At 40.1% G+C, this 22782-nt stretch overlaps 1 protein-coding gene across 2 annotated transcripts in view; it reads right to left on the bottom strand.

Moving 5' to 3' along the window:
- CIB2 (calcium and integrin binding family member 2) overlaps nt 1–22782 on the bottom strand; it is a 37573-nt gene that overhangs the window by 14142 nt on the left and 649 nt on the right. The window contains exons 1-2 of one of the 2 annotated variants that reach the window (XM_056499644.1): nt 17756–18247; nt 8643–8677 (exon numbers count right to left, since the gene is read on the bottom strand). In XM_056499644.1, coding sequence (XP_056355619.1) covers nt 8643–8677; nt 17756–17806 — 86 coding nt within the window. In that variant the 5' untranslated portion in view covers nt 17807–18247. Of the gene's footprint in view, nt 1–8642; nt 8678–17755; nt 18248–22782 lie in introns of those variants that run through there. The other variant, XM_056499645.1, reaches the window with a different exon arrangement.

Here is a 22782-nt window from a genome sequence, read left to right as displayed (position 1 = left end):
CATATCCTAACACTGTCTTCTGATCTCTCAGGAGAGAACATGTACTACTTGTAAAATTATAAAGCTCTATCTTGTGACTTATTTTCCTTTTAATAAAAAATCCTGCCTACTCACTAGGCATACTAACAACTACACATAGACATTGCCATGTTTTAACAGCAGAACATAAAGCAGTAATATAGGAAGCAATTCCACAGCAGCCCCTTCATTTCCCCAGCTTTAGCTGCAGCAGCCCCACACCAAAATGAACCACTACAGACTCCTGTGTTTAAATAAACTCAAAAACTAGGGCAAAATCATCTACAGGTATGAAACACAGAAACATATTTTTCTGCATTGTAGGAAACTGATGCCTTCATCCTGGCCAGCAATATGCTGTGCCATACCAGAAACTGGATATCCATTGATCTCAGCACATTTCAGATGCTCACCACAGCTCACCCTGACATTTCATAAATACTGTGTAATTCAAGATGCCATAGCCATTTCCCTCTCTAGCAACAGATTTCTCCATTGTAAATAGCAGTTAAAAAGATGTTCCTAAATACAACAGAAAAAGCAGCTTAAAGGACTTGAAAACTTAAAAGAAAACAAAACTTGCAAGTCTAGTATCCATCTATGGACTACCTACTTTTTAAAAAGCTAGAATACTGAAATGGTGTTCTAGTCTTCAAGAAAATGAAGCACTCATTATTGGCAAAGCTTGACCACTGTGGACAACACCAGAAAATTCAGGAGCTGACAATCCCGGCTTTTTTTAACTGCCATGATTTCCTTCTGTACTTTATCTAATATTGGACTTGTCTCTCTATAACATGCAATATCAGTGCACTGATAAACCTGCCACTTCCTGCTGACAGAATTTTCTTGCCCACAGAAATTGCAATCAAGGTCATCCATGCCCTTCAGCAGCTGAAAGAAGGATGTGCCTCCCAACTCCAGACTATACTGCCAAAACTGCCTGGAAGGCAGGTGCTGGACACAGAAACCTGCAGGTAACTAACTGCAGATTTGAGGGCAGCTCTCACATCCTGTTTTCCTCCCAGCTAACTCTGCTGTTAATTCCTCAAATTGGTCCAAGCTCTGTGGAGGTGAGAGCTTTCTGCCTGAGTGCATTTCACACTACAGCGTCCAAATGAGTCTGGAGGAAGTGGCTCTGATCTAACTCCTCCAAACTAAATTACAGCAATAAAATACATCTTCCACATGCTTTTATCTGCAAGGATCCAGCAACTCTTATTTGTAATAGCTTTATCACATGGCATGATAAGCATTTATGACAATGAAAAGGCCCATAAGATTTCCCTATACCAAACATATAGTATCTTGCACTTACTCCCTTACCCTTCAAAATAAAAACCAAAAACCTCAACCAACTGAACAACCACACGAGACAGTAACACCTTTTCCTTCTGTAAGATCTTGATGCTGGCAAGTTCTTCAGGGATACTGAGTACTGTTTTATAATACACTGGATTGCCAGTATCAAATGCTGGATTTTGTAGAAAAAAATAACAGGCCTGCTTCAGCCTCTTAACAGGGTGCCAAGAAAACCAGCTATCACAAGTAACATAGTCCTTTTTGCACGGGTTCCACCACAAGGAATATAGTCCTTTTTGCAGGAGCTCCACCACAACTCCCATTTAGTCGAGTAACTTATGCTAGAGTGGGAGAGTACTTCCTTTTTGGTAAGGAAACAATCAACAGCTGTCTGATCGAACACTTTGTAACACGATGTAAAGCTCAGCAGGCTTTGGGGTTATTCACTCCTATAATCCTCCTGCCTGCATGCAATTCCTCACTACACCTCGTAGTGCTGTGCACTAGGATAAATCCTGTGAGTCAGACTCAGTAATCACTTCCCAAATGTCGCTACCATTACTGAGTGTTCTCTTACATCTTTCAATAACATTAATTCCCAACTGCAAATAGAGAGGAAACAAAGCTCTGATAAAGGCTCTGATATTTCCCGTTTTGGAGAAGCAGAAGACTCTTCAGGTGACCTGAACACATCAGAGCAGTTGGGACTTAGAGGAAAGACTTTCTGTCCTTTTACTCAGCATGCCCTTCACAAGAAGCATGTCTGAAAACACCTAAGGTCTCTTTATTTGTCCTTGACACAGGAACATTAATGCCTTGTCGGGGAGGCAATGCAGGGTTTTGCAGTGCTGTCTGAACACACAGAGATTTGGAAAAGCTGCCATTATCATACAAAGACCATCATGTATATTCAGAAGCCCAAGACCACCTCACAGTCTTTGTAGCAGTAACTACTACAGATCCTAAAGCTGTATTTCCTTGAAAAGATTCTCTGAATGCATGCAGAAGCATTTTCCTATTCCTAGATGTGCTCTCTTTGTCAGCAGTAAATTTCTCATTTACTTTTCATGAAAGTAGGAAATGAAAAACTGGCAGTCTCTTCCCTGCCACAAGTGAGAGTGGGAAGGAATGTGGTGCTAAATTGAATGGCAAATGTCATTAATTGATGATGTCCCCACAGGTACTGGTATATATTTATGCTTCATGTACAACCTTCAAGGATTAAGGCTGTGATTCTGTATCATTTTAATCCAGTCTAAACCCAGATTGCTGATCTGCCCTTGAAGAAATTTGAAGCCCACCAGCTACTCATATGCCTTGTATAAGCACTAACACTTAAGAATGTGCAGTGAGGTTCAGAGACTGATAAGTCTGAAAAAAAGAAGTTTTCACGGTCAGCTCCTTCAGGTTACTGAATCAATTGCAACAGCAGTGGAAGAAAATGGGGGTTTAATTTTTCTATTAAATTAATCAATAAAGTAAAGGCAGAACAAGACTTACTTAGACAGCAGTAGTTTTAAAATCAACTCAACTGCCCATCAACCAGTGAAAATCAAAAATGCTATGTTCAGAAAAAACCTCACAACATAGTTTTGTCCTGACAGCCTACTTTTGATTGATAACTTTCATTCTACATGGCAGAAAAGTAGGTCAGAGTCTGTTCCCACTTCTCAAGGGTGAGGAATCCTAGAGTCAGTGTCAGCAAGGGTAACATTGTGGATATTTGTTGGACACAGTTTGGGATGTCTCCAAACTTACAACAGAGCCTCCAGCTCTACCTGGATAGATCTGAAAAAAAAAAAAAAGATTTCTAAGTTTACACCCTGCAGTGACCATTTCAATTCACTATTGAGATTTGGGAGGCAGTCAGACTGTAACCAAGGTCACCAGTGGCCTGTTAAAACACAGAGCAGCTCTTCCTTGGCCTGGGCTACATTCATCTCCACCATTAAATGTAGTGACAACACATTACAGCTGCCTGAGCTGCCTTTTAACAGCAACTCTGCACTGAAGGAGTCTGAAAACAAAAGATAAAAGCTTGCAAGGGCTCATTGATTATAAATAAGTAATGGCTTTAAAGTGGTCTTTAGAAACAAAGAAACATATCCCCAGTATGGGTCCCACAGCAAAAGTCACTTGATTTATGCTTTAAATATTTTTATTCAGCAATATATATCCTATTTATTCCTAAGTAAAAGGGATGCATTCAAAGGCTTGCACATTACACTCAAGACCATCTCAAAGAGTAAATTCTAGATTACTCTGCATTCTTCTGCATGTTAGCAAATGGCTTAACTAGAGCACTGAAAGCAGGCAGTGTGAGCTGAGGGACAGCTCCTGCAGGGGGTCACAGGAGCTGTGCCATGACCTGACCACACACGGGCTGTACAGGATGGAAAAACATGTGCAAGCAGTAGGAACAGAAGTGCACAGCTGCTGTTCAGCTCCACTTTTGCTTATTCACCACAATCAGAGCCACAGGCTCCTGCCCAGATGCCAGAGCTGAACTGAATAGCTGGAGAAGGACTTTGTGTGACTCACAAAGAATTCACCACTCCAGAGACCAGCAGGAGAACTGACAAATCCACAGAAAGCCCTGGAAAGAGCCAGGTCTCAACAATCAGCCCTTCCAAGCACCCTGGTAGTAAAAGCACCCGCAACAGCATTGAAGATGGGATTGCAGAGTGCAGGACAGAATGCACTGATGGGAACTGGTTTACAGCCCTTGTACAGAGGCTGCAGCCCTGTAAACGCTGATGCAAATCAGTGAACTGCACGTGCTCTCTTTTCCTGCAGTCCTTTAATGGACAGCTGGGGAACAAGGCCAGGCACACCAACATCTGCAAGTCTGCCACACACGGAGAAAAGGCTGTATAGCTCAAAGAGAAGGAGGTTCTTTAATCTGGGGCTGGGAAACTGAGCAAGGAGGGGCCTTCGGGGCTGTCAGCAACTGAAATTTGCTGAAAAAGAAAGTACTTGCAGGGTCTCAGATTTATGCCATACTTGCACAAACTGTTTTTGCAACAATAAATATTAAATGTTACACATGGAAAGGGAGGCATAAATCTCTGTGCTGCACCGATTCTTTGCTAAATTACTGCTTCCAAGAATTGCAAGAGGTTAGAACAGTCTGTTAGAGAAGGGGGTCTACCACGTGAAGCTGAAACCAAAAGGACAGGAAACATGATACGAGGAAATTCAGCCAGAAACTGAAACCACCACTCACTAAATTGCCACAGTTGGACAAACAGATAAAGAACAAAGAACACTGAGAAACACAAGCAGGAAGAGTTGAAAGTTGAAGAAATTCTGTTACTGATATGCCTTGTCCCTTTTATGCTTTCCAGTTGAAATTATTTTCATTGTATCAATAAAATAAAAAAACTGGGCACAGAAATCTGATTTATAAAAAGGCAGCATAATAAGATAAGAAAGGCAGATAGATGACTCTTCTGCTAGTTTTTAGTTAGCATCTAAAGTATTTATTCACCTTTGCAATGCAAAATGAAGCAACACAAATTAATCTAAGATAATACTAGACAAATATCCTCCCAAATAATCTGCAGTGAAATCAAAAAGAAATTGCAAGAAATTTTTATTCTAAATCTAGTCATAGATAACAAAGTTCTGACTTTCAATACATGTACCCCCTGTGTTTCTGTCTGTATCCACTGCCCTTTTCCTGGCACGGGCCTCTATCTCCTCTGCACCCTCCAGATCTCAGCTCTCCCAGCCCTTCCTCACATCAGAAAGTTCTCAGTCCCTTGTGCATCTCACCAGCCCTTTGCCAGAGCCTGAAACAGCTCCTTATCTCTCCTGGACACAGCACAGCAGCACTCCAGACTCCACACAGATGAACACTGCCAGGGATCCCCTCCTCTCACAAGCCTTAGCAAAACAGGTACAACCTGACTAAAATACAACACAGGAAAAGTTAATGGTACAGAAGTGCAGGAACTGCCTAAAACCCTTCTTTTTCTTTTTCATTCATAGAGGATACAGGAACATTTTTAACAAGAATAGTAACATAATTAATCAGAAGATCAACAGTAGCTTCAATATGTATACTGTAGTTTCTTCCTAAAACTCAGGAACATTCCCAAGAGTATAGAGTTTCCCTCAATTTCATTCTATTGCCTGGTGTTTTCCCCCCCAAAGCTGACAATAGGGCAATTCTCCTTTCTCCATACAAAGGTTCAAACTCTTAAAAAAAAAAAAAAAAAAAGCAGGAGCTGTGTTCTAACTCCTCCCTCTATTTGTGTAGCAGCTTGTTCCACAGGGAGCTGCCTCGCCTCCCAAGCACTTTGTGGATCTGCTCCCTTATAAGGAAGCTTTCCAGAGACTTGAAGGAAATCACTGCTTAATTCTCTGGCAGATTTCAGATTTAAAATCCAACATTCAGCTCCATTGTCTAGAAGGGCTCCTGTCACCTCACCTTTCACCCATCAAGAACAAGCCATGAAACCAGCAGACAAGCAACAGCAAAATTATTTTTCTTCTACAAAAAGGTTCAAATGTTTGCTGAAGTCCCAAATGGTGCCCATCTTGGTCATTTAGTGCCATATTTCCCTGCAGTTGTCTGACTAGGTTAAGTCAGTCTTGAGTCTTGAGTTTACACCCTCTGTGCTTTTTGGCTTGAACAGACATCCAAGAGCACCTCTGAGTGCTTGTTTGGGTGCCCAATAGTACAGTCTGCAGGGAAAAGCACGAACAGATGGGCTCAAGAGCAGATAAGCATTACTGCTGGAATGAAAGCTTGTCTGCCAGAAAATCAGATTTGTAAAACAGAGTATGAGAAATAATGCCATCTAAGAGACAGCTCAACCATTTGTTCCCAATCACAAGAGAGGCACGTTATACAAATGGATTCATTGTTGTAACTAAAGTGGTTTTCCAACTTTTCTTCACGCAATTTTTTCTTTACATTCCTGTTTCTCTCTACAGAACATTTTCTAGGATAACAAATATTTTTCAAATGGTGATGCCCAAAACTGGACAGTCTATTCCTACTGAGCTGACAGTACTGCTGACTGGAATTCTCCCATTTTATAAACACTGCTGAGGCTAATGCATTGTAGAAATGCTTTTCTCTTTTTTGCAAGAGCATTATGGGTGTGCTGTTGTTAAAATTATGCTCAGATCAGTAACATCCCAGCCCATTTTTTGATACACTGCATTCTGCACTTGCAAATTTTTTCTCAGTTCTTAGGACTTGAGTTTGTGAATTTCCTTTTGCTCAGTTTGGTTCTAGTAATTTCTCTAACATAAGAAGCTAATCTTGAGCTTCATAGCATCTGCAGCTCTCTTCACCTCAATGTTTCCTACCATTCTATTGGGAGTTGAGTGTTTTTCTATTACTATGTCAATTTAAAGAATTTTTTCCATTATCATGCCAGTGGAGCTGGCCGGGTCACACCCAAGACCTTTGACGACTCTAGACAAAGGGGTAGGTGGGAGCTGGGCTTCAGGAGAGGCTCCCGTGCTTCCGAGGGTCTACTCGTGTTTCCAGGGAGCTCGGAGGAGGACCCCCGTCTGCAGCCACACGGCCAAAGGCAGGAGAGCCAGACCCTCTGCGATCACCTGCCCCCGCTACAGCCTCCTGCCTCTGCGGACACAGCGAATCACCCGGACACCAACGGTGAGCGAGGAGCTGCCCGCTCCAGCCGCTCCCACCCGAGACCGGCGCGGCCGCAGCCGCCCACTCCCGCCTCCGCTCCTGCCGAGAGAGAGTGTGCCTGCAGCTAAAGAAAGGACTGGAACAGAGTTATCTGTTCTGTCTTGCTGGTAATTTTAACAACTGCTGTTGTTTCTGCTTGTACGGTTAGATATATTAGTAAAAGAGCTGTTATTCCTATCCCCTTATCTCTGCCTCAGAGTCCTTGATTCAAACATTTATAATACTTGGGGGAGTGGAATTGAAGTCTCTATTTCAATGGAAAACTTCTGCCTTTATCGGCAGACACCTGTCCTTCAAACCAGGATACATTCTCACCAATTTTCTATGTTCAGGGGTACTTTGACCAAGAGTTCAGTGCCCTTACAAAAGTAGAAAAGGACTAACACAAACTGGAATATGTAAAAGCCTGGTGATAAACAGCTATCAAACACCAGTAGTGAGCCATGGTTTCTATTTGTCTCTTTCACCAAGCGCATTTACCTCTACTGCTGTCTTACTTTATTTTTTTTTTTCCTGGATCCATTTTCAGCATTTTGTGTCAATTTTTTCTTCACTTTAAATTCATAAGATATACTATGTTCTAATAGTTTGCAAATTATCCAATGAAAAATGTGTCTTCAAGCCCTCTGACCACAGACTGCATTAAACCAGACTTAAGCTCATGCTGGCACCAAAGCCATTCCCACTAAGGTCTGTGTAAGTCAATCTAACACCTTACTGGTAGGGAAATGCTCTCCTCATTTTCAGCTGCATTTGCTGCTCTGGCTCTTATGCCAGCTTTGGCACTTATCTGATCCCTCAGAGAGCTGACTCAGCTTATTAAACCAGCAGAAAATAGATTTACTGTTGTTTGGGATTTTGATGGGCTACTTTCCCTGCAGGGACACATAAAAACACTTAGCCCATTTCACCTAATTGCAATCTCATGCTGGTTTACATCACTTTACAACAATCTAAATTGAAGCTGCCATATTAATTCCTTCCTCCCCACATACACAACAATCATTAACAGCCATGCAAATGGATGGGAAGCCAGATGGGGCATGCTTTGGGGTTTTTTTGGGTTTCTTTTGATTTTGTAAGGTTGTTACTTGCTGGATCATCTCCCTGAAGCCAGCAACTGCACAAGAAGTTCAGCTCATTTACTGGACCTGCACTTCCTCCATAGCACCCCTGTGAGCATCCTACAGTGTAAATGAGTGCCCAGCAGTATCTGGCTGCCCTTCACTGAGACAGGGAGATGAGAAATAAGTAAGTGCTAATTAACCAGGGGGTCAGAACCCATTTCATTCCTGCTCACTGAAACTTCACCTCAGACATGGATTCTACACTGACTGCAGGATGTGCCCTCACTGGTATCACTGGGCACAAATGCAGCAAATCCCTTTCATACAAGTCACTGGCTCAACCCTAAGATAGTTTGTAATATTCACCTTAAGCTAATCACCACCTTATGACAATTATTAGTGCATAATATAGTGTGAATATGTCTATCTTAAAATCTTAAGTCTATCTTAAATCCAATCCTAGTCCTATTAATTACTGCAGAATAATTACCTTTATCTGGTTCCCTCACAAGTCAGATAAATAGATTTAGCCCCTTCCACGTGGATCATGAAGAAGAAATTCAAAACAATTTACTTACCGGAGAATTTCCTTCCGAGTGAAGAATGTGCAATCCTGTTAAAGAAACAACATGTGTCATTGTACTATAGAAAACACTATTGAAAACTACTGAAAAGAATTATTTCTCAACCTTTTGGAAGGAAACCCAGATCTGACAGAGAAATATTACAGTTGCCATTTAGGTTCATCTACTTTTGACTCAGAAAGCAATATACACTATAAAATAAAGAAATATTCCAAGGACTGGCCTATCAGCAAAAAGAAAGATACTGATAATGGGACAGTTCAGAATGAAAAAAACACAGGATGCTGAGATACTTCTCCAATGTGGAATGACCAGACCAGAAAAAAATTAAAACCAAAAAAGAAGGTATATGCCAAAAGTATTTAATAAATGAGTATGGAAAACCATAAACAACAAACTGATGACAAAAACTGTCTTCTAACTTGAAGTATACCCCTGCTGGAGACAACTAGTTTAATAATTAAATGATGTGGTTATTTATTAGTTATTAACCCTTTTTGCTAACAATCAGTTTGCATTGTGGTCACTTTGCTGAAGGCTGCAAACTCCTCTATTTTAGGAGCATAGATAAATGGACAGCCCATGCCCTGAACAGCAGCAAACCATCCAGCCCTCCCTGTGCTATCACAGAACTAGAAATAACTTACTGAAATCCAAAAATAGAGCTTGCTGAACATGAGAGAGGAGCACACAAGTATTCACTTGCACTCTAAATGACTCTGTGATGTGACTGAATTGACATGGGTTTAATTCACTTCATAAACACCTGTGTTATACTAGAATTCAAACACTTCAGCAAAGACCCAGAATATGAGCAGTGGAAGAGTTTGGATTTCACGCATTTCTACGTCAGTCACAAAAATAGTTATAATTTCAAGTGCTGTGAGGAAACAATAGTCAGTCCCATCCCATTCAAAAGCAATCCCCTAATCTCCACTCCTACCTAGTATGGATTCAATGGGAATTCTGCCCTGCATCCAAGACTAGGAACACTAGTGGTAATGAAATATTTCCTTATCAGTTGAGAACTTCATTAATCAATTTAATATGTACCTTGATCTTAGAGCCAGCTCCTGATTGTGCATAGATAGGGGATAATACCAACACAAAATTCTTCCTGATTACCCACTTCTCTCACAGGTGCCTGGAGCAGTAGCTCTTCCTTCAGGGGATTGTGCAATACCAGGCCCAAGAGGAATTGCCTGGGAGCTGCTGACACTGATGTGTAGCTGCCACTGACGTCACATTGTCTGCAACTGCACAAAGTGACATCCGAGCCAGCTGCTCAAGTCTTCCTTAATCCCACACAATCAACACAGGCAAACTGGTACTTAAGGATGCTTCATTTATTAAGAAAGGGCAGGTGTAATCTCACAAATAATTGCAATGCCCTCAGCAGCAATCAGCTGTGATTATACAGGCTGGGGAAAACAGCAGCCACTAAACTGCAAAGCTGACAGGGAAGTTATACAACAACGGAGACAAAGATTAAAAGGAAAAGTTACCCTTTACCTGGCAGAAAGTCCTGCAAAAATGCTACTGGAAGACAAATCAGGAGGTCAGATAATAAACCATTTTTGCTTACAGTCCACACATTTTTTATATTTTATTCTGAGTTGCTTCGTGACATTGACAACAAACACTGCTGCCTGCCTGTTTTTTAATCAACAAAATTTTTACTAATGCAATCTAAACCCCACTAACTCTGAAAACCTCTATGGCAGAAGTAGTTGCAACTATCTGCCTGACCACTGTTACTGACAGCTCTATTTCAGTTATACCTGCCAATTGCACAGAATTGTCAGGGATGAAGGGTGTAAAAAAAAAAAAAAAAATTAAGAATGGTCTCACTCTTCCAAGAGAGCTTAAAAGTACTCAGGGTCGAAGCACCACAGAGTCATTCTGACCTGGCTTATGTTTTGATCCAGCCAGATGGTACCACTTATGAAACAACCATTAAAAATCCTGTCAAATGGCAAATGCAAAACCACAGCTCCACATCACCTCTGACAGGGAAGTCCAGCTATCCCTCTTGCTTCTCCCACCTTATTTCTGCCTGTTCCTCTATGCAGACTTCGCCTTGATGAGCAGAATAACAGATCAGAGAACTCTGAAGGAAGGAACTTGAGTTTGTAAATGAACCTAGCAATAATGGATGCATTTCCAGCTTCGGTAACTTCCTTTTAGTGACTTAGAATACAGCATTAGCAATGCTGGTACAAGAGATGAAGGTGAAACAAGTGTCTATTGATAGCAGGAAAGGGGTGCAGGATCGATTTCTTTTGCCTAATTTTTTTTTTCTTTGAAAGCACAGCCTTCAGTTAGATTACAATAATGATGGAAGAAAGGTCTGAATAACATAATTACATTTTATAGATGCTGGAACTTCAGCAATTTAATTCCAATTTAATTGAAGACTTTTGGCCAAAGAACCACGGAGGTGAATCATCCAATTTTCTTCTGGCTACTTTGTTCATACAGAAAAATACACAATGAAGGATAATAAATAGTAAATTAACTTGTTAAATTCATTCTCTCATAAGGAAAGGTGAAGTGGGCTCTGGAAAGCATTTGTCATTTATGCACATGATAACTTTGATTTTCCTGCAAGCTAGAGGCATCATGGAAATAATTTGCTATTTTGTGGACTGTATTTGAGTTTATTAAGAGCATAAAAAGCAACCTGTTCTGTCCGGACAGTAAAATAACTGGGAGTCGTGCTAGAAAAGCAGAATACTGAACAAATAAACATTACCAGAGTTTTCATATTTCTTATCAGTTCAACATTACTGGCAAGAATTGATCCTGGGAATTACTGCCTTTATTTCTAGTGCTATACAATGGCCTACTACCACAGGCCCTTGGGGGTTTTACCTTCAGAACAGAGGCTTGGCCTTGGCAGGTCACCTACTCCAGCCCTGAGAACAAACATGCACCTTTCCAGGGTCATCTCTCCCACTGTCTGTCCTTGTGCCCTTAAAAACCAAGTTAATTAGAAGCCCAGCATGGGAACACCCATGGTTGTCTGGAGGCACAATACCACTCAACAAAATCTGCAATCATCTACTTAACATCTTGTAACAAATTGAATACAATCAAGCAAACAAAAAATAAATCTCCCATTGATTTCCATGAGATCAAGACCTTGCACAATGGAACTTAATTCTCAAATTAATTCAAAACATTTAGATGGCTTAACTGCTTCTTAAAATACTTTGCAGAGAGAAGAGGCAAACAACTGGTGCATTTAGGTCCCACAGGTAGCTTGGCTCATGGCTGGTAATTGGACTTTCTGCAAGTCACTCAGCATTGCTTGTAAAGCACAGACAACAGTCCCTGCTCTTAAAGCTTATTTCTGTAGCAGAGCAGCATGCACGCACTGTTAGTTTTATACTCTTATTTCCTATGTCAGATGAATGCAGACTTAGGAGAGAAGAGACTGAAATATGGTGGTGCACCACCCCGTGCACTCATCTGCAGGATTTGACTGCAAACTCCTTGGTTGGTTCTGCTTTGTGTTGAGTTCTGGAGAGATTTGAACGAAACAAAAAAGAAGGGAGAGATGTTGTGCCAATGCTGGTACCCAGCTGTCTGTGAGTGTCCATCCAGCACAGCACATCAACACAGGAGGTGTGGCCCCAGCAGCTGCTCTGGGATGGATTGGCAGCTCCCAAAGGCAGCGCAGCTTTATGAATGGCAGCAGAGCCCTGTAAATGGGAGTCACCAACCACTGCTCCCAGAGACAAGCACTGGGCAGAAAGCACAGCTCTGAAACAAAGCTAACTGCATGGCAACATGCAAGACTCCTCTACAGAACAAAACTGGAGAAATGAACAAAATGAAAGAATAGAAATACTCACATATGCTGGGAAACAGTATTTCTGAAAGCCATTACATGTAGTTCTCTTCTAAGACAATACATATATATTCTACTTTGTATATGTATAGTTTCATAAGATCAAGTTTACTTTGACTCTACAACAGCTTCATTGGAAACTTTTATAAATAAAATTATATAAATCAGTCTTACAAAATCACTACAAATTAAAAAAGAAACTCAAAACAAAAGCCTCAAACAAAAGCTAGCAAACTACATATATTGCAGATACTGTGAACCATACAGCTATCTGAGAGAGCAGCTCTTAAAAATGCTAACTATTGGATGCTGCAGCACTTTAAAAGGTAATATTTCAAGCAAATTACTTCAGAGGCTTCATTTTTAAAATCACAAATGACATTTTGTACTTTGCTAAAGTACTAAATATTTGTAAAAGCATTTAATCAAATACCAACAAAACAGCATCCTGCGAAGCAATCAAGAATCTGGTACCAGACAGAAGCAATTGAACTTTTATATAAGATCTATTATTAATTTTGTTCTGGCAATGTTTTACAAATGCAATACTTTTCTACAGTCCATCCAACTCTCTAGCATAGAGCTGTGCAAGACCAAGTCAGCAAGATCTTAATGTATTTTCATCATGGTTAGTATATAAAGAGTTAACAGAGTCAATGAGTTAAAAATGCTGTTTGCATCAAAATACCAATGAAAATTTTACCTCATCCTTACTTGTCATGATACATACTTTACAATTACACCCAAACAAACTAAAACAGCCACTGAGTCTCAGAAGGAAAACATCTGTATCTCTAAGAACCTGTTTATGTATTCACACGGCAACAGGGGACTAAAAACAAGTCAAACATTAGCAAGTACTGAAAAGAAGTAAACTGCCAACAAAAGTAATTTTGCTCAATCTATAGATGCACCAAATGGTAATGTGAAACTTGACCAAAGGATATTTTCACTAAAACCTTGCTTCATTATTATGCTACTTTTACTTGCACAATAACAGCAATACTGTATCAAATTGAAAGTACTTTTTAAAGAAGATCCTGGGGAGCAATTAATGCACTTTTTGCGTTCCTTCAAAGGGTTAATTTTCCAAGACCCTGGATGAAGTCAAGCATGGCTTTTTAAAAGACAGCTTGATGAACCTGTTTTACTTTACAAATGGTGTTTCTTGACAGATCATAACATAACTTGTTTAATCTGGTTTCACATAATTCTCATGAAATACAGTTGAATTGCATTTTGACTTTAATTTTGATTAAAGAAAAAAGTGAGCTCTGTAACAGTCATTACTTTATCATACTTCATTGTATTGCAATATTGCCTGTAAGACTGCCAGGGTAAACATCAGTTTGTTTTGAGACTGCATTAAATAATGCAGAGTAAATAATACCATTAATGAACACATACAAATGCCTTTCAGTAAAACCAGTAATATGCCCTATAATCTCTAGGTTCTAGAAGGGAAGTATTATTTTTTAAAGAAAAAAAAAAAAATCACTCGATTTTATTGAATTCAGAACTCTTAATTCAAGTAGTCCCATAAAAGGGAATGAGATTGACTGAACAGTGCAGGAGTTTGTCCACAGCCCAAGTGCAGATTCTCTGCATGTCCTACTCAGTACAATTGCTTTATTGTTGGAAATGCAGTGCACCGAGGTGAATAAATGGCTCTGATGTTGCTTTACTGCATATCAGTATTTTCCATTGATTTAAGCACCTGCTGTGCACAGCATCACTCAAAACACCCTAAAATTTCACTTCATTTTCTTTTCTCAGTATGAGACTTGACCTCCAAAATCTATAGGCAGCTTTTAAAACCTTGATTTTAAAATGTTCTGTTATTGCAATGAAAGTCATCTTTCTTGCCTATCAATACTTACCTTTTCCTTCACCAGACCTTGGTTAGATTTCACATTCTCTGTACAAAAAACCCCTCAACAACCAAAACAACCATTCACAAAAAAAACAAAACTAAAAACCACAACCAGAACTCTAAGGGCACAGGAATCATAAATGCCCAGTAAAATTCCTTTTCTTATGAGGCCAGTATTTTAAGTTATGTGAATCTCTACAAGCAACCCAGGCTAGCAAAACTCTCATCTGCAAAACATATCACTGACCTTTTGAAAATGTGAAAAGCTACCAAGAAGAACACTATCACAACAGCAGGTGATGTGATTTAACAGCAGGTGTTAGGACAAGGTGTTAGACTGAAAAACTGTAAATCTCCTTCCTTTACTTTGCCTGTACCTACTTAAATTAAAAAAAAAAAAAAAAAAAAAAAAAAAAAAGCTGAATGGTTTAGTATTATCAAGTTATATTACAGGTCTCTTGTACAAACAGTTCCAACTTGCTATCTATCACCAGTCTTAATGAAATGCATTTTAAATACCTGTCCATTGAAAACATTGAGGTCATCCCATGGGTGACCACATTTACAATTCTTTCAACCAAAGTTAAAAGTTCTGCTCAAAACTGGCTCTTCAATATGAACTTATGTGCAAAAAACGTGCATACATAGGCTTTTCCAGAAAGTTTTAGATAAATCAAGCAATTTGATTTATTTTATTTCATTAATGTGACACTAATGATTTGAGATTTATGAATGCTAGCTCTTCAATCAGGTGATTTTTCTGCAGCTTAATCTTCACTCTCTAAAGCCAAAGCCACTTGCATAGGGGTTTTACCATACTTTAAGTAGATGATCATCTCACTTTTTCATCTCACATTGTTTTTTATGCAACAAGCATGTAAAACACAATGAATTTTAAAAAAATTATAAAAATATTCCTCCTGAAACAATATTAGGTGCTATAAGCTCAAAGCAATTTGTACAAAAGACAGAAATAATAAAAGTTACAACCAGATAATACAATGTCCAGAAATATATTTCAATAAGGAAATGATGAGTCTAACCATGAGGTGAGTGAGGTTTTGAACAGTCTTCGAATAGGAACTGGGAGGAAGTAAAAAAAAACCAAAAACAAGACAACCAAGATACATTTTACAAAATAGATTGACACTTTTGCTTCTGAATGCTGATACTATGCATACCGTACCCTGGACTGCTGTTGTAAGGAGTACAGTACTAACTCACAGAAATGCACAAGGAACTGCTTTAGGAAGAAAAAAAAAAAAGACTCAATGATGGATTTATAAAAGCAATTTATATATAGATGCCCTCCTAGGGTACAGATGTGCACAACATATTATTGCAAAATGGACTGTGATACATAGTGTGTTACTTTGGCCTCCGGTTTAGAGGCCCTGGTAACTCAGCTGCTGGCTAAAGACATGAAAAACCTGCACTAAAAAAACTATGGAAACATTGCCCCATTCTTCTCTTTTCTATTCTGAAGAAATCCCACAAAAGAGAAGCAGGCAGGTAAGACAGCAAACTCCAAGTCAAACAGCCCCACTTGTATTACACCAAGTGCCTTCTCCCCCAGGATGCTGTGGAGCGGCAAGAGCTCCTTGTGGGTGGGACAGCACAGGATCTTTGTGTTTAAAGGACTCAAGAGGATGCAAAACTAATGGATAAGAGGCAAATCACCATCAAAATTGCAACTTTATCTTATTCTTCACAGCACGAGGCTAATGCTCCTTCCTGACAAATTCTACAGGCTAGTTATTGCCCTGAAACTTGTTACTTTGTGGTACTTGCAAACATAAGCACTGCTAGTCAAAAACTGTCCAGCTCTGCACTAATGAACTGCAAGTCTGCATGAGAAATCCCAAAGGCAACTCAATGCACTGGGCCCAACCCTGGCAGGCTTCGAGATCAATTACCCAGCATTATGAAAGGCGGGGCTGCAAAAGCCATTAGAGAGAGGCCATTTCTGCATGAAGAGCACTGAATTAGGGATGACATTTCAGCTCTTGCATTAGCCAGTTATGTCAAGAAGATAGCATTAATTACATTTGGATTTTGTTTTGTTTCGCTGCAGTTGTGCTCTGTTCTGTGTTCACTTTTATTGTTAGTAGGAAGACAGACATTGGTGCTTTACAGATCTTTGATTTCTCTTTCACCTATCCAGCAGGGATGTGAAAAAGCTTTTTTGGATCTTGGACTGCTATGTCTAAGATCATTAACTTAGATTGATACATTACACACAGCTGGTGAGAAGTATGACAAAGTAGAAATTAAGAAGGTTCATTGTCACATTTCCTACAATAGCAAAAAAACCCACTAGATATTTGTAAAAGCATTTAATTTATCCTTTATTTCAGCGTGTGATAACAGTTGAAATAATTTTAGCATATACACCTGGCCCCATTCTGGGGCTCAGTATTTACACTGTAACAAGTCCATGTTAGCAGTGATTTGAAATAAAATTTGTAACCAAAACAACAGTTTCTACTTCAATAGGTTTAATCAAAGATCACAAAGGTAAAATTCTATTAAGTTACCCAGACATTTAAGGGCCTGCATCTGTCTCTTGGTTATCACAAAAACTAAATCTTGATTTCTTATGCTGCCAATTCAATGTTTGTCACTTCATGTAGGAGAACAGAGCAATGCAGCCAGCCCTGGCTGCCTCTCAATAAGCAGTCAGTTGCCTCCCTCTTTAGCACACTTCTACTCAATGCTTTGCCTCACTGTATTTTCAGCAACTTGTTCAAGATGCCCACTGTGCAGACAGCTTCCTGCCATCCATTTCAGTGAGATTTGCAGTGTGCTGAAACATGACTAAAAACTGGGATTTTTTCTTTTGCCCTATTTAAAAGCAGTTGATACAATGGGAAGTAAATAAAGAAATACCAAGTTCTCTCTGACATAAAATGCACACTTTCTTGATGAAGTGAGAAACTGCTTTCCACCAGGAGTGGATGCAAGCATAATGACACCTATTCAGGAATTACATTAAGCATATTTCTCTGACTTATCCTTGGAGAAGTGAATTTAGACAGGATCTGTTTTTTTCCCTTTCTGCTCTATTGTCAGCAAAGGCATCAGGGAGAGAAAGTGCTACAGTTTTGTCAAGCTAGTCACAATCTTTATTCTGACACTGAGGATGTGACTCTTCTCCGTCTATACAGAGTAGGAATTAAATGAGTATATTCAACAACCGAGACTTAGAATATTATTACAGCTGCTGGAAGGAACAGTAGAATGTATACATGCAGGTTACAAAGAAAGTTTTCAATTATATTAGAAAAAAAACCATTCCCCAAACCAAACAAACATCCAAATCACAAACATATGTAGATTAATCCCTTCCATTCCCTAATGCAAATCAACATATCTTACCTGGTAGGCATCTAGCTGTTCATCAGTAAATATTGTTTGCTTATTACCCATCTTAAATTAGGAATTCTTCCTCTCTGCAAATGCATCCCATTAGAAGTAGCTGGATTCCTCTGTATTGTAGGCATTTAGAGCACGTATACTCCGTGAGTGTGCTGAAAAAATCCCAAAGCCCGCATCGAACTGGTTTGGATTGCACCTGCCCACTGAGGAAAGACACAGCCCGGGAAACCTTTGCAAAGGCTTCACTGGAGTGTGCTAGGAAGGAAAGTGTTAAAATCACAGGCAGGTGTTGTGCAGAAGCAGAGATACCAATGTGCCCCTTCTTTTCAGAAGCTTTTCTAAGAGGCATGCGGAGCTTTTAGAACCAAACCCCGAGCAGGCGCTCCGCGCACACCTCAGCTCTCCCTCGCCTCGGGGTCTCGCTCAGGGCGCTCCTCACGGCACCTGCAGCTTTGGCAGCAGCTCTGCGTCAGGCGGCGGCGCTGGGCAGCGCAGCCGTATTCCAAACATCCCGCGAGCAGGGAGAGCAGGGAGAGCAGGGAGAGCACGGGCACCAAGCACAGAGCCCGGTCGCATTCCAGACATCCCGGGAGCAGGGAGAGCACGGGCACCAAGAACAGAGCCCGGTCGTATTCCAGACATCCCGGGAGCAGGGAGAGCAGGGAGAGCAGGGGGACCAAGCACAAAACCCAGCCGTATTCCAGACATCCCGCGAGCAGGGAGAGCACGGGCACCAAGCACGGAGCTCTGCCGTCTCTGGCCCCGGGCTGTCCTTCCTGCCCCAGGCTGCCTTGCCCTGTCTGGTCCTGTCCCGGGCTGCCCTGCTCTGCCCTGTCCTGTCCTGCCCCGGGCTGCCCCGCTGGTGCCGCTGCTCCGGCACCAGGAGCTCCGCAGGAATAGCTTGTTTCTCCACCGTGTCCGCACCGTGCCGAGCGAGGGTGCCAGTTCACCACCAAGCTGCCGGGTACAGAAGTGAACGCAAGGACTCCTTCGCACATTAACCCAATTTTCAAAAGTCAGCAAGGTGAAAGCAGTTTGACAGACGCTAACCTGCTTCCTTAGGCTCGAGCAAGCACAGCTGGGAAGGAAAAGCCACTTCCGCAGCCCAAAGCAAAAGCACAAATTGTCAGTAGAGGGCTCACGGGGCGCTTTAGCACACCACAGCCCTACTGATGGGAAAATAAAACAAAAGAGCATTCACGAGAAGCAGACAGACAAAATCATATTATCCACCATCTGCAGAAGGGTCCGCTCTTACAACAACAGTAGGAAGGAGTCTGAGTGAGAAAGAACGGCAAAGGGGAAGAAGGACCTTTTATAAGCTCACTTTCCATTCAGGCACATGGCGACAGAGGAGTGTAAAATTCCCAACTTCCTCATTTGCAGTCTGCCAATGGTAATTATTTCCTCATCAATATAGCAAGTTTAATAAAAACACTTGGAGAATTATCTTGTGCTTTTCCCTATAGCTTCTAATGATCCTGGCCTGATAGCAGGGTTGGCTAATAGAAATTCACTTTACCTTGGCATGCAACAACAAAGACCAAACATTTAAAAGTAATAGTGAAAACAAATATAGTGTAGACATAGTAAAAATATCCTGCGAAGTGTGTTGGATATGTAGTAAAAACATTCCACAAAGTGCTGAACCACAGAGTGTTGTAAGAGATGGCTTATTCAAATTATAACATTTAGACATGCAGATTTGATTAGCTGCAACCAGCACTTCCCTGAGCTACAAAAATTACAAAGTATATCCCATACACAAAATAATTGCCTTGGGATGAGAATGTAGGCAACAAGGCTTATTAGCAATAAGCAAACATCAGAATTGTAACATCAAAGAAATGCATTCTAGCAGTACAGCATATTGCAGCACAGTTTCAGAATAAGAGGCAAGAAGTTACAGTAGTAAGGAAAATACAAACAAAATGATTTCCCATCAAACCAAGAGTGCAGCAAGCATCTGTTCAAATATCATGCAGCTGTACTAACTGTTACATGGCCAAACCAATCTGTTTTCCCAGTCACTAGTGCTTTTTTTTTTTTTTTCCTTTTCTCTGGTGTGTAGTGGCATTGGATTCCTATGACATTCCAAAAAGTTCTCCACAAGTAAGTCAGAACATTAAAAATAATTTTTTTCTTAAATCTGCAAAATATGGTATTTAAATATTTTTTTAAAATAAAAAAAAACCAATAGCCTATAAGGGCCACTTGAGACTAAGAACTTGCACTGTTATGACAGTTCTTACCTGTCCTCAATTCTGAATGAGCTCCATCATTTGCTTTAGTGGTTATATGTACAATTAAGCATGGTTAATATCTCTGATCTGGTGCTACTGAAATGCAAGAGATAACAACTGCTCTCAATCAGACCAGGCTAATACTTAGGAAGGTGATTTGCATGAAATGGCATTCCATTCCCAGCCACCTACTTCAAGTTGCCCATCTATGCAAATCAGATTAAATACAAATGGCCAAATTACCTCTAACATAATTATACAGAGTTAATTGACAGCAGGGGTGGATTTGGCTCCCTATCTTTTAATCTTGTGATTCTGTACGCTTAACAGCACTCCTACAGTGAAAAGCTGACATACTCTTTTCATTTTCCACCTGCTTTTGTACCCCTGGCTGCTTGCCCTGTACCCTGGATAACACACACATAAGGAAGTCTCCATCTTTTGGATCCAAAGAACAGCAGTGAAGCAGCAACAGAGCTCAGTGGAAAGCATTAACCAGGTAAGGTTACTTGCGGTTTGCAGTGTAGGCCAGAGCTCTGTTAATTGGATACGATTTAAAGACACTATAATGCACAAAATCTTTTTCACTCCTATTTGTACATGTCAAAGATCAGCTGATCTTCCGGTTTACCCTTCTGCACTTCTATCTGTTCATATTTATCAAAGATTAGCTTATATGCCAATTGTGTGTTAAGCAAACTTACTGCTAGTATGTTGCTGCAACAAATCGATACTTTTCAATGTACACAGCAAGCCCTGACCTTAAATGCTACCATTACCACCACATTTCACTGCATTTCAGTTTCTGAAAACTGTTTTCCTAATCATGAATGCAAAGGTGATTTATGTACAAACTCTCCGCCCTCACCAAAGGAGGATCAAGCCACTTTGAACATACCACTTCAAGAGGATCCACACAGAGCTTCAACAATCACAACACACATCTGCCGCTTCCACATTTGGTTTGCTACAGCTTTTAGTAGGGAAAAAAAGAACCTGAGAAATGTCACGCCCATGACACCACGTATTCCAACAACTTCCCTCTCACACAGATGTTTCCTTGCAGAATAACTGTTCAAGAAGAGTTATTCTGTTAGCAAAAAACCAGCTCTGTTTCAGAGGGACTGCCTGTACGTTTATACTTTTGTAACCTTGCACGAGTCCTTAGGGCCCAGTGCTACTGCAGGAGTAATTGTGTGAAATGGAATAATTCTATCCTCCACTGATGCTGTAAAAATTCCCCCTAAGATTTTGGGACTTGTTTCATTTACTGGAAAGCTATTCAAAATTCTGTTTGCATACAGATAAAGAAGAAATAATAACATTCACCTAAAACAGCTGCTGTGGAGCTAAAAAAAAAAAAAAATCCTTAAGGTGCAACAGAGCTACAAAACATTACAATTGCACAAACTATAAATAAAAATGAACTGTAAACACACAGTTTGAAAACCTAAAATATGTGAAAAATATCATGTTTTGCTACTGTAGCACTTTAAAACGTTTCTCCAACACAAGGTGGATAGGAGGATGCTCAGACACCACTAAATTTGTCTGGAAGTGATATCCTGTGAGAGAAGGCTTCATGGGCCTGAGTCCTGCCTGAGGGGTGAATAAACAGCTTGAGAAACATGCAGGACTCATGCCTGTCAAACCAGGTAAAGCTGCCTGCTTTGATATGAGGAGCAGGAACTTTCTAGGGAGTTTTAATGCTAAAGAAAATAAACAGAAAGGAAAACCTTGCATGGAAATGTATTGGGTTTAAAAACTTATCTATCTAGCTTAAAAACCACACTATGTTAGAAAAGGTAGGCTTCTGAGTGCATTTTATTAAATCTAATTTATCCATAATAAATAGGAATTACTTTTTTACTTTTTTTCTTTTTTTTTTTTTTTTTTTTTAAGGGTGTTTTACAAAAGATAATGTCTTGCCTTAGGGACAAAATAATAATAATAACAACAACAACAACAGAGAAATGGTTGCCTTAGCAGGTTAAATGTAATATAATTAATTTCCCTACAGAGATTCTCAATACAGCGATCACTAGGGGAAAAACAGTATTGCTGTCTACACACAGGCATCATTTTCTTAGGCAAAATAACTACTCATGGGTTTACTACTACCTTGTGCAGCCTCTCTCAGAATAGATCCAAACCAGCCACTGAATGCACATTACTGAAGCATTATTATAGTAACACCCACAAGACACAGACTAATGGGTGTTGAAAACGTGTAAAAATAATTCTCCACAACATCTCCCCTCCCCCAATTTACAATCCAGGTGCAACGTAACAATGTAGATGCAGATACAGTCTCAAACAAAAGAAAGCAACATAAATATATCTGTTAACTATGTACATAGTTACCAGAAGAAAGTCAGTATCAAGAGAGTTCTTCACACCTGCCATTACAGATATCTGAATGGCAATTCTCAATTCAAAGCAACATCAAAACCAAGATAAAACATCAACAGAGGAAATGTCATAAAAAAAAAAGGAAGTGATTCTCAGAAAATGCAGGCTACTAGTGCTGTATATTGTCCAATATATCTTCTAAGTGATATTTTCTCTTTCTACTCACACATTTAAGAGAAGAGGAAACTAAATATTGTCTTAGTCCTCAGCTTTCAAGCACAGACTTTGGTAAGTAACTGGAAAGGCTGCCAGTAATCTGCTAACTCTGTCACCAAAAACTGGCACGAAATTACTCTGAGACAAACCCCAAATGTTAATGTTGCCAAGTGTAAGGAAGGCAGAAGTTTTTAAAGGCAGGCATTCCCAGAACTG

Source organism: Oenanthe melanoleuca, chromosome 10 (genome assembly GCF_029582105.1).
Source record: "Oenanthe melanoleuca isolate GR-GAL-2019-014 chromosome 10, OMel1.0, whole genome shotgun sequence".
In the NCBI taxonomy this organism is placed as follows: Eukaryota; Metazoa; Chordata; class Aves; order Passeriformes; family Muscicapidae; genus Oenanthe; species Oenanthe melanoleuca.
This window is presented reverse-complemented; position numbering and strand designations above follow the sequence as displayed.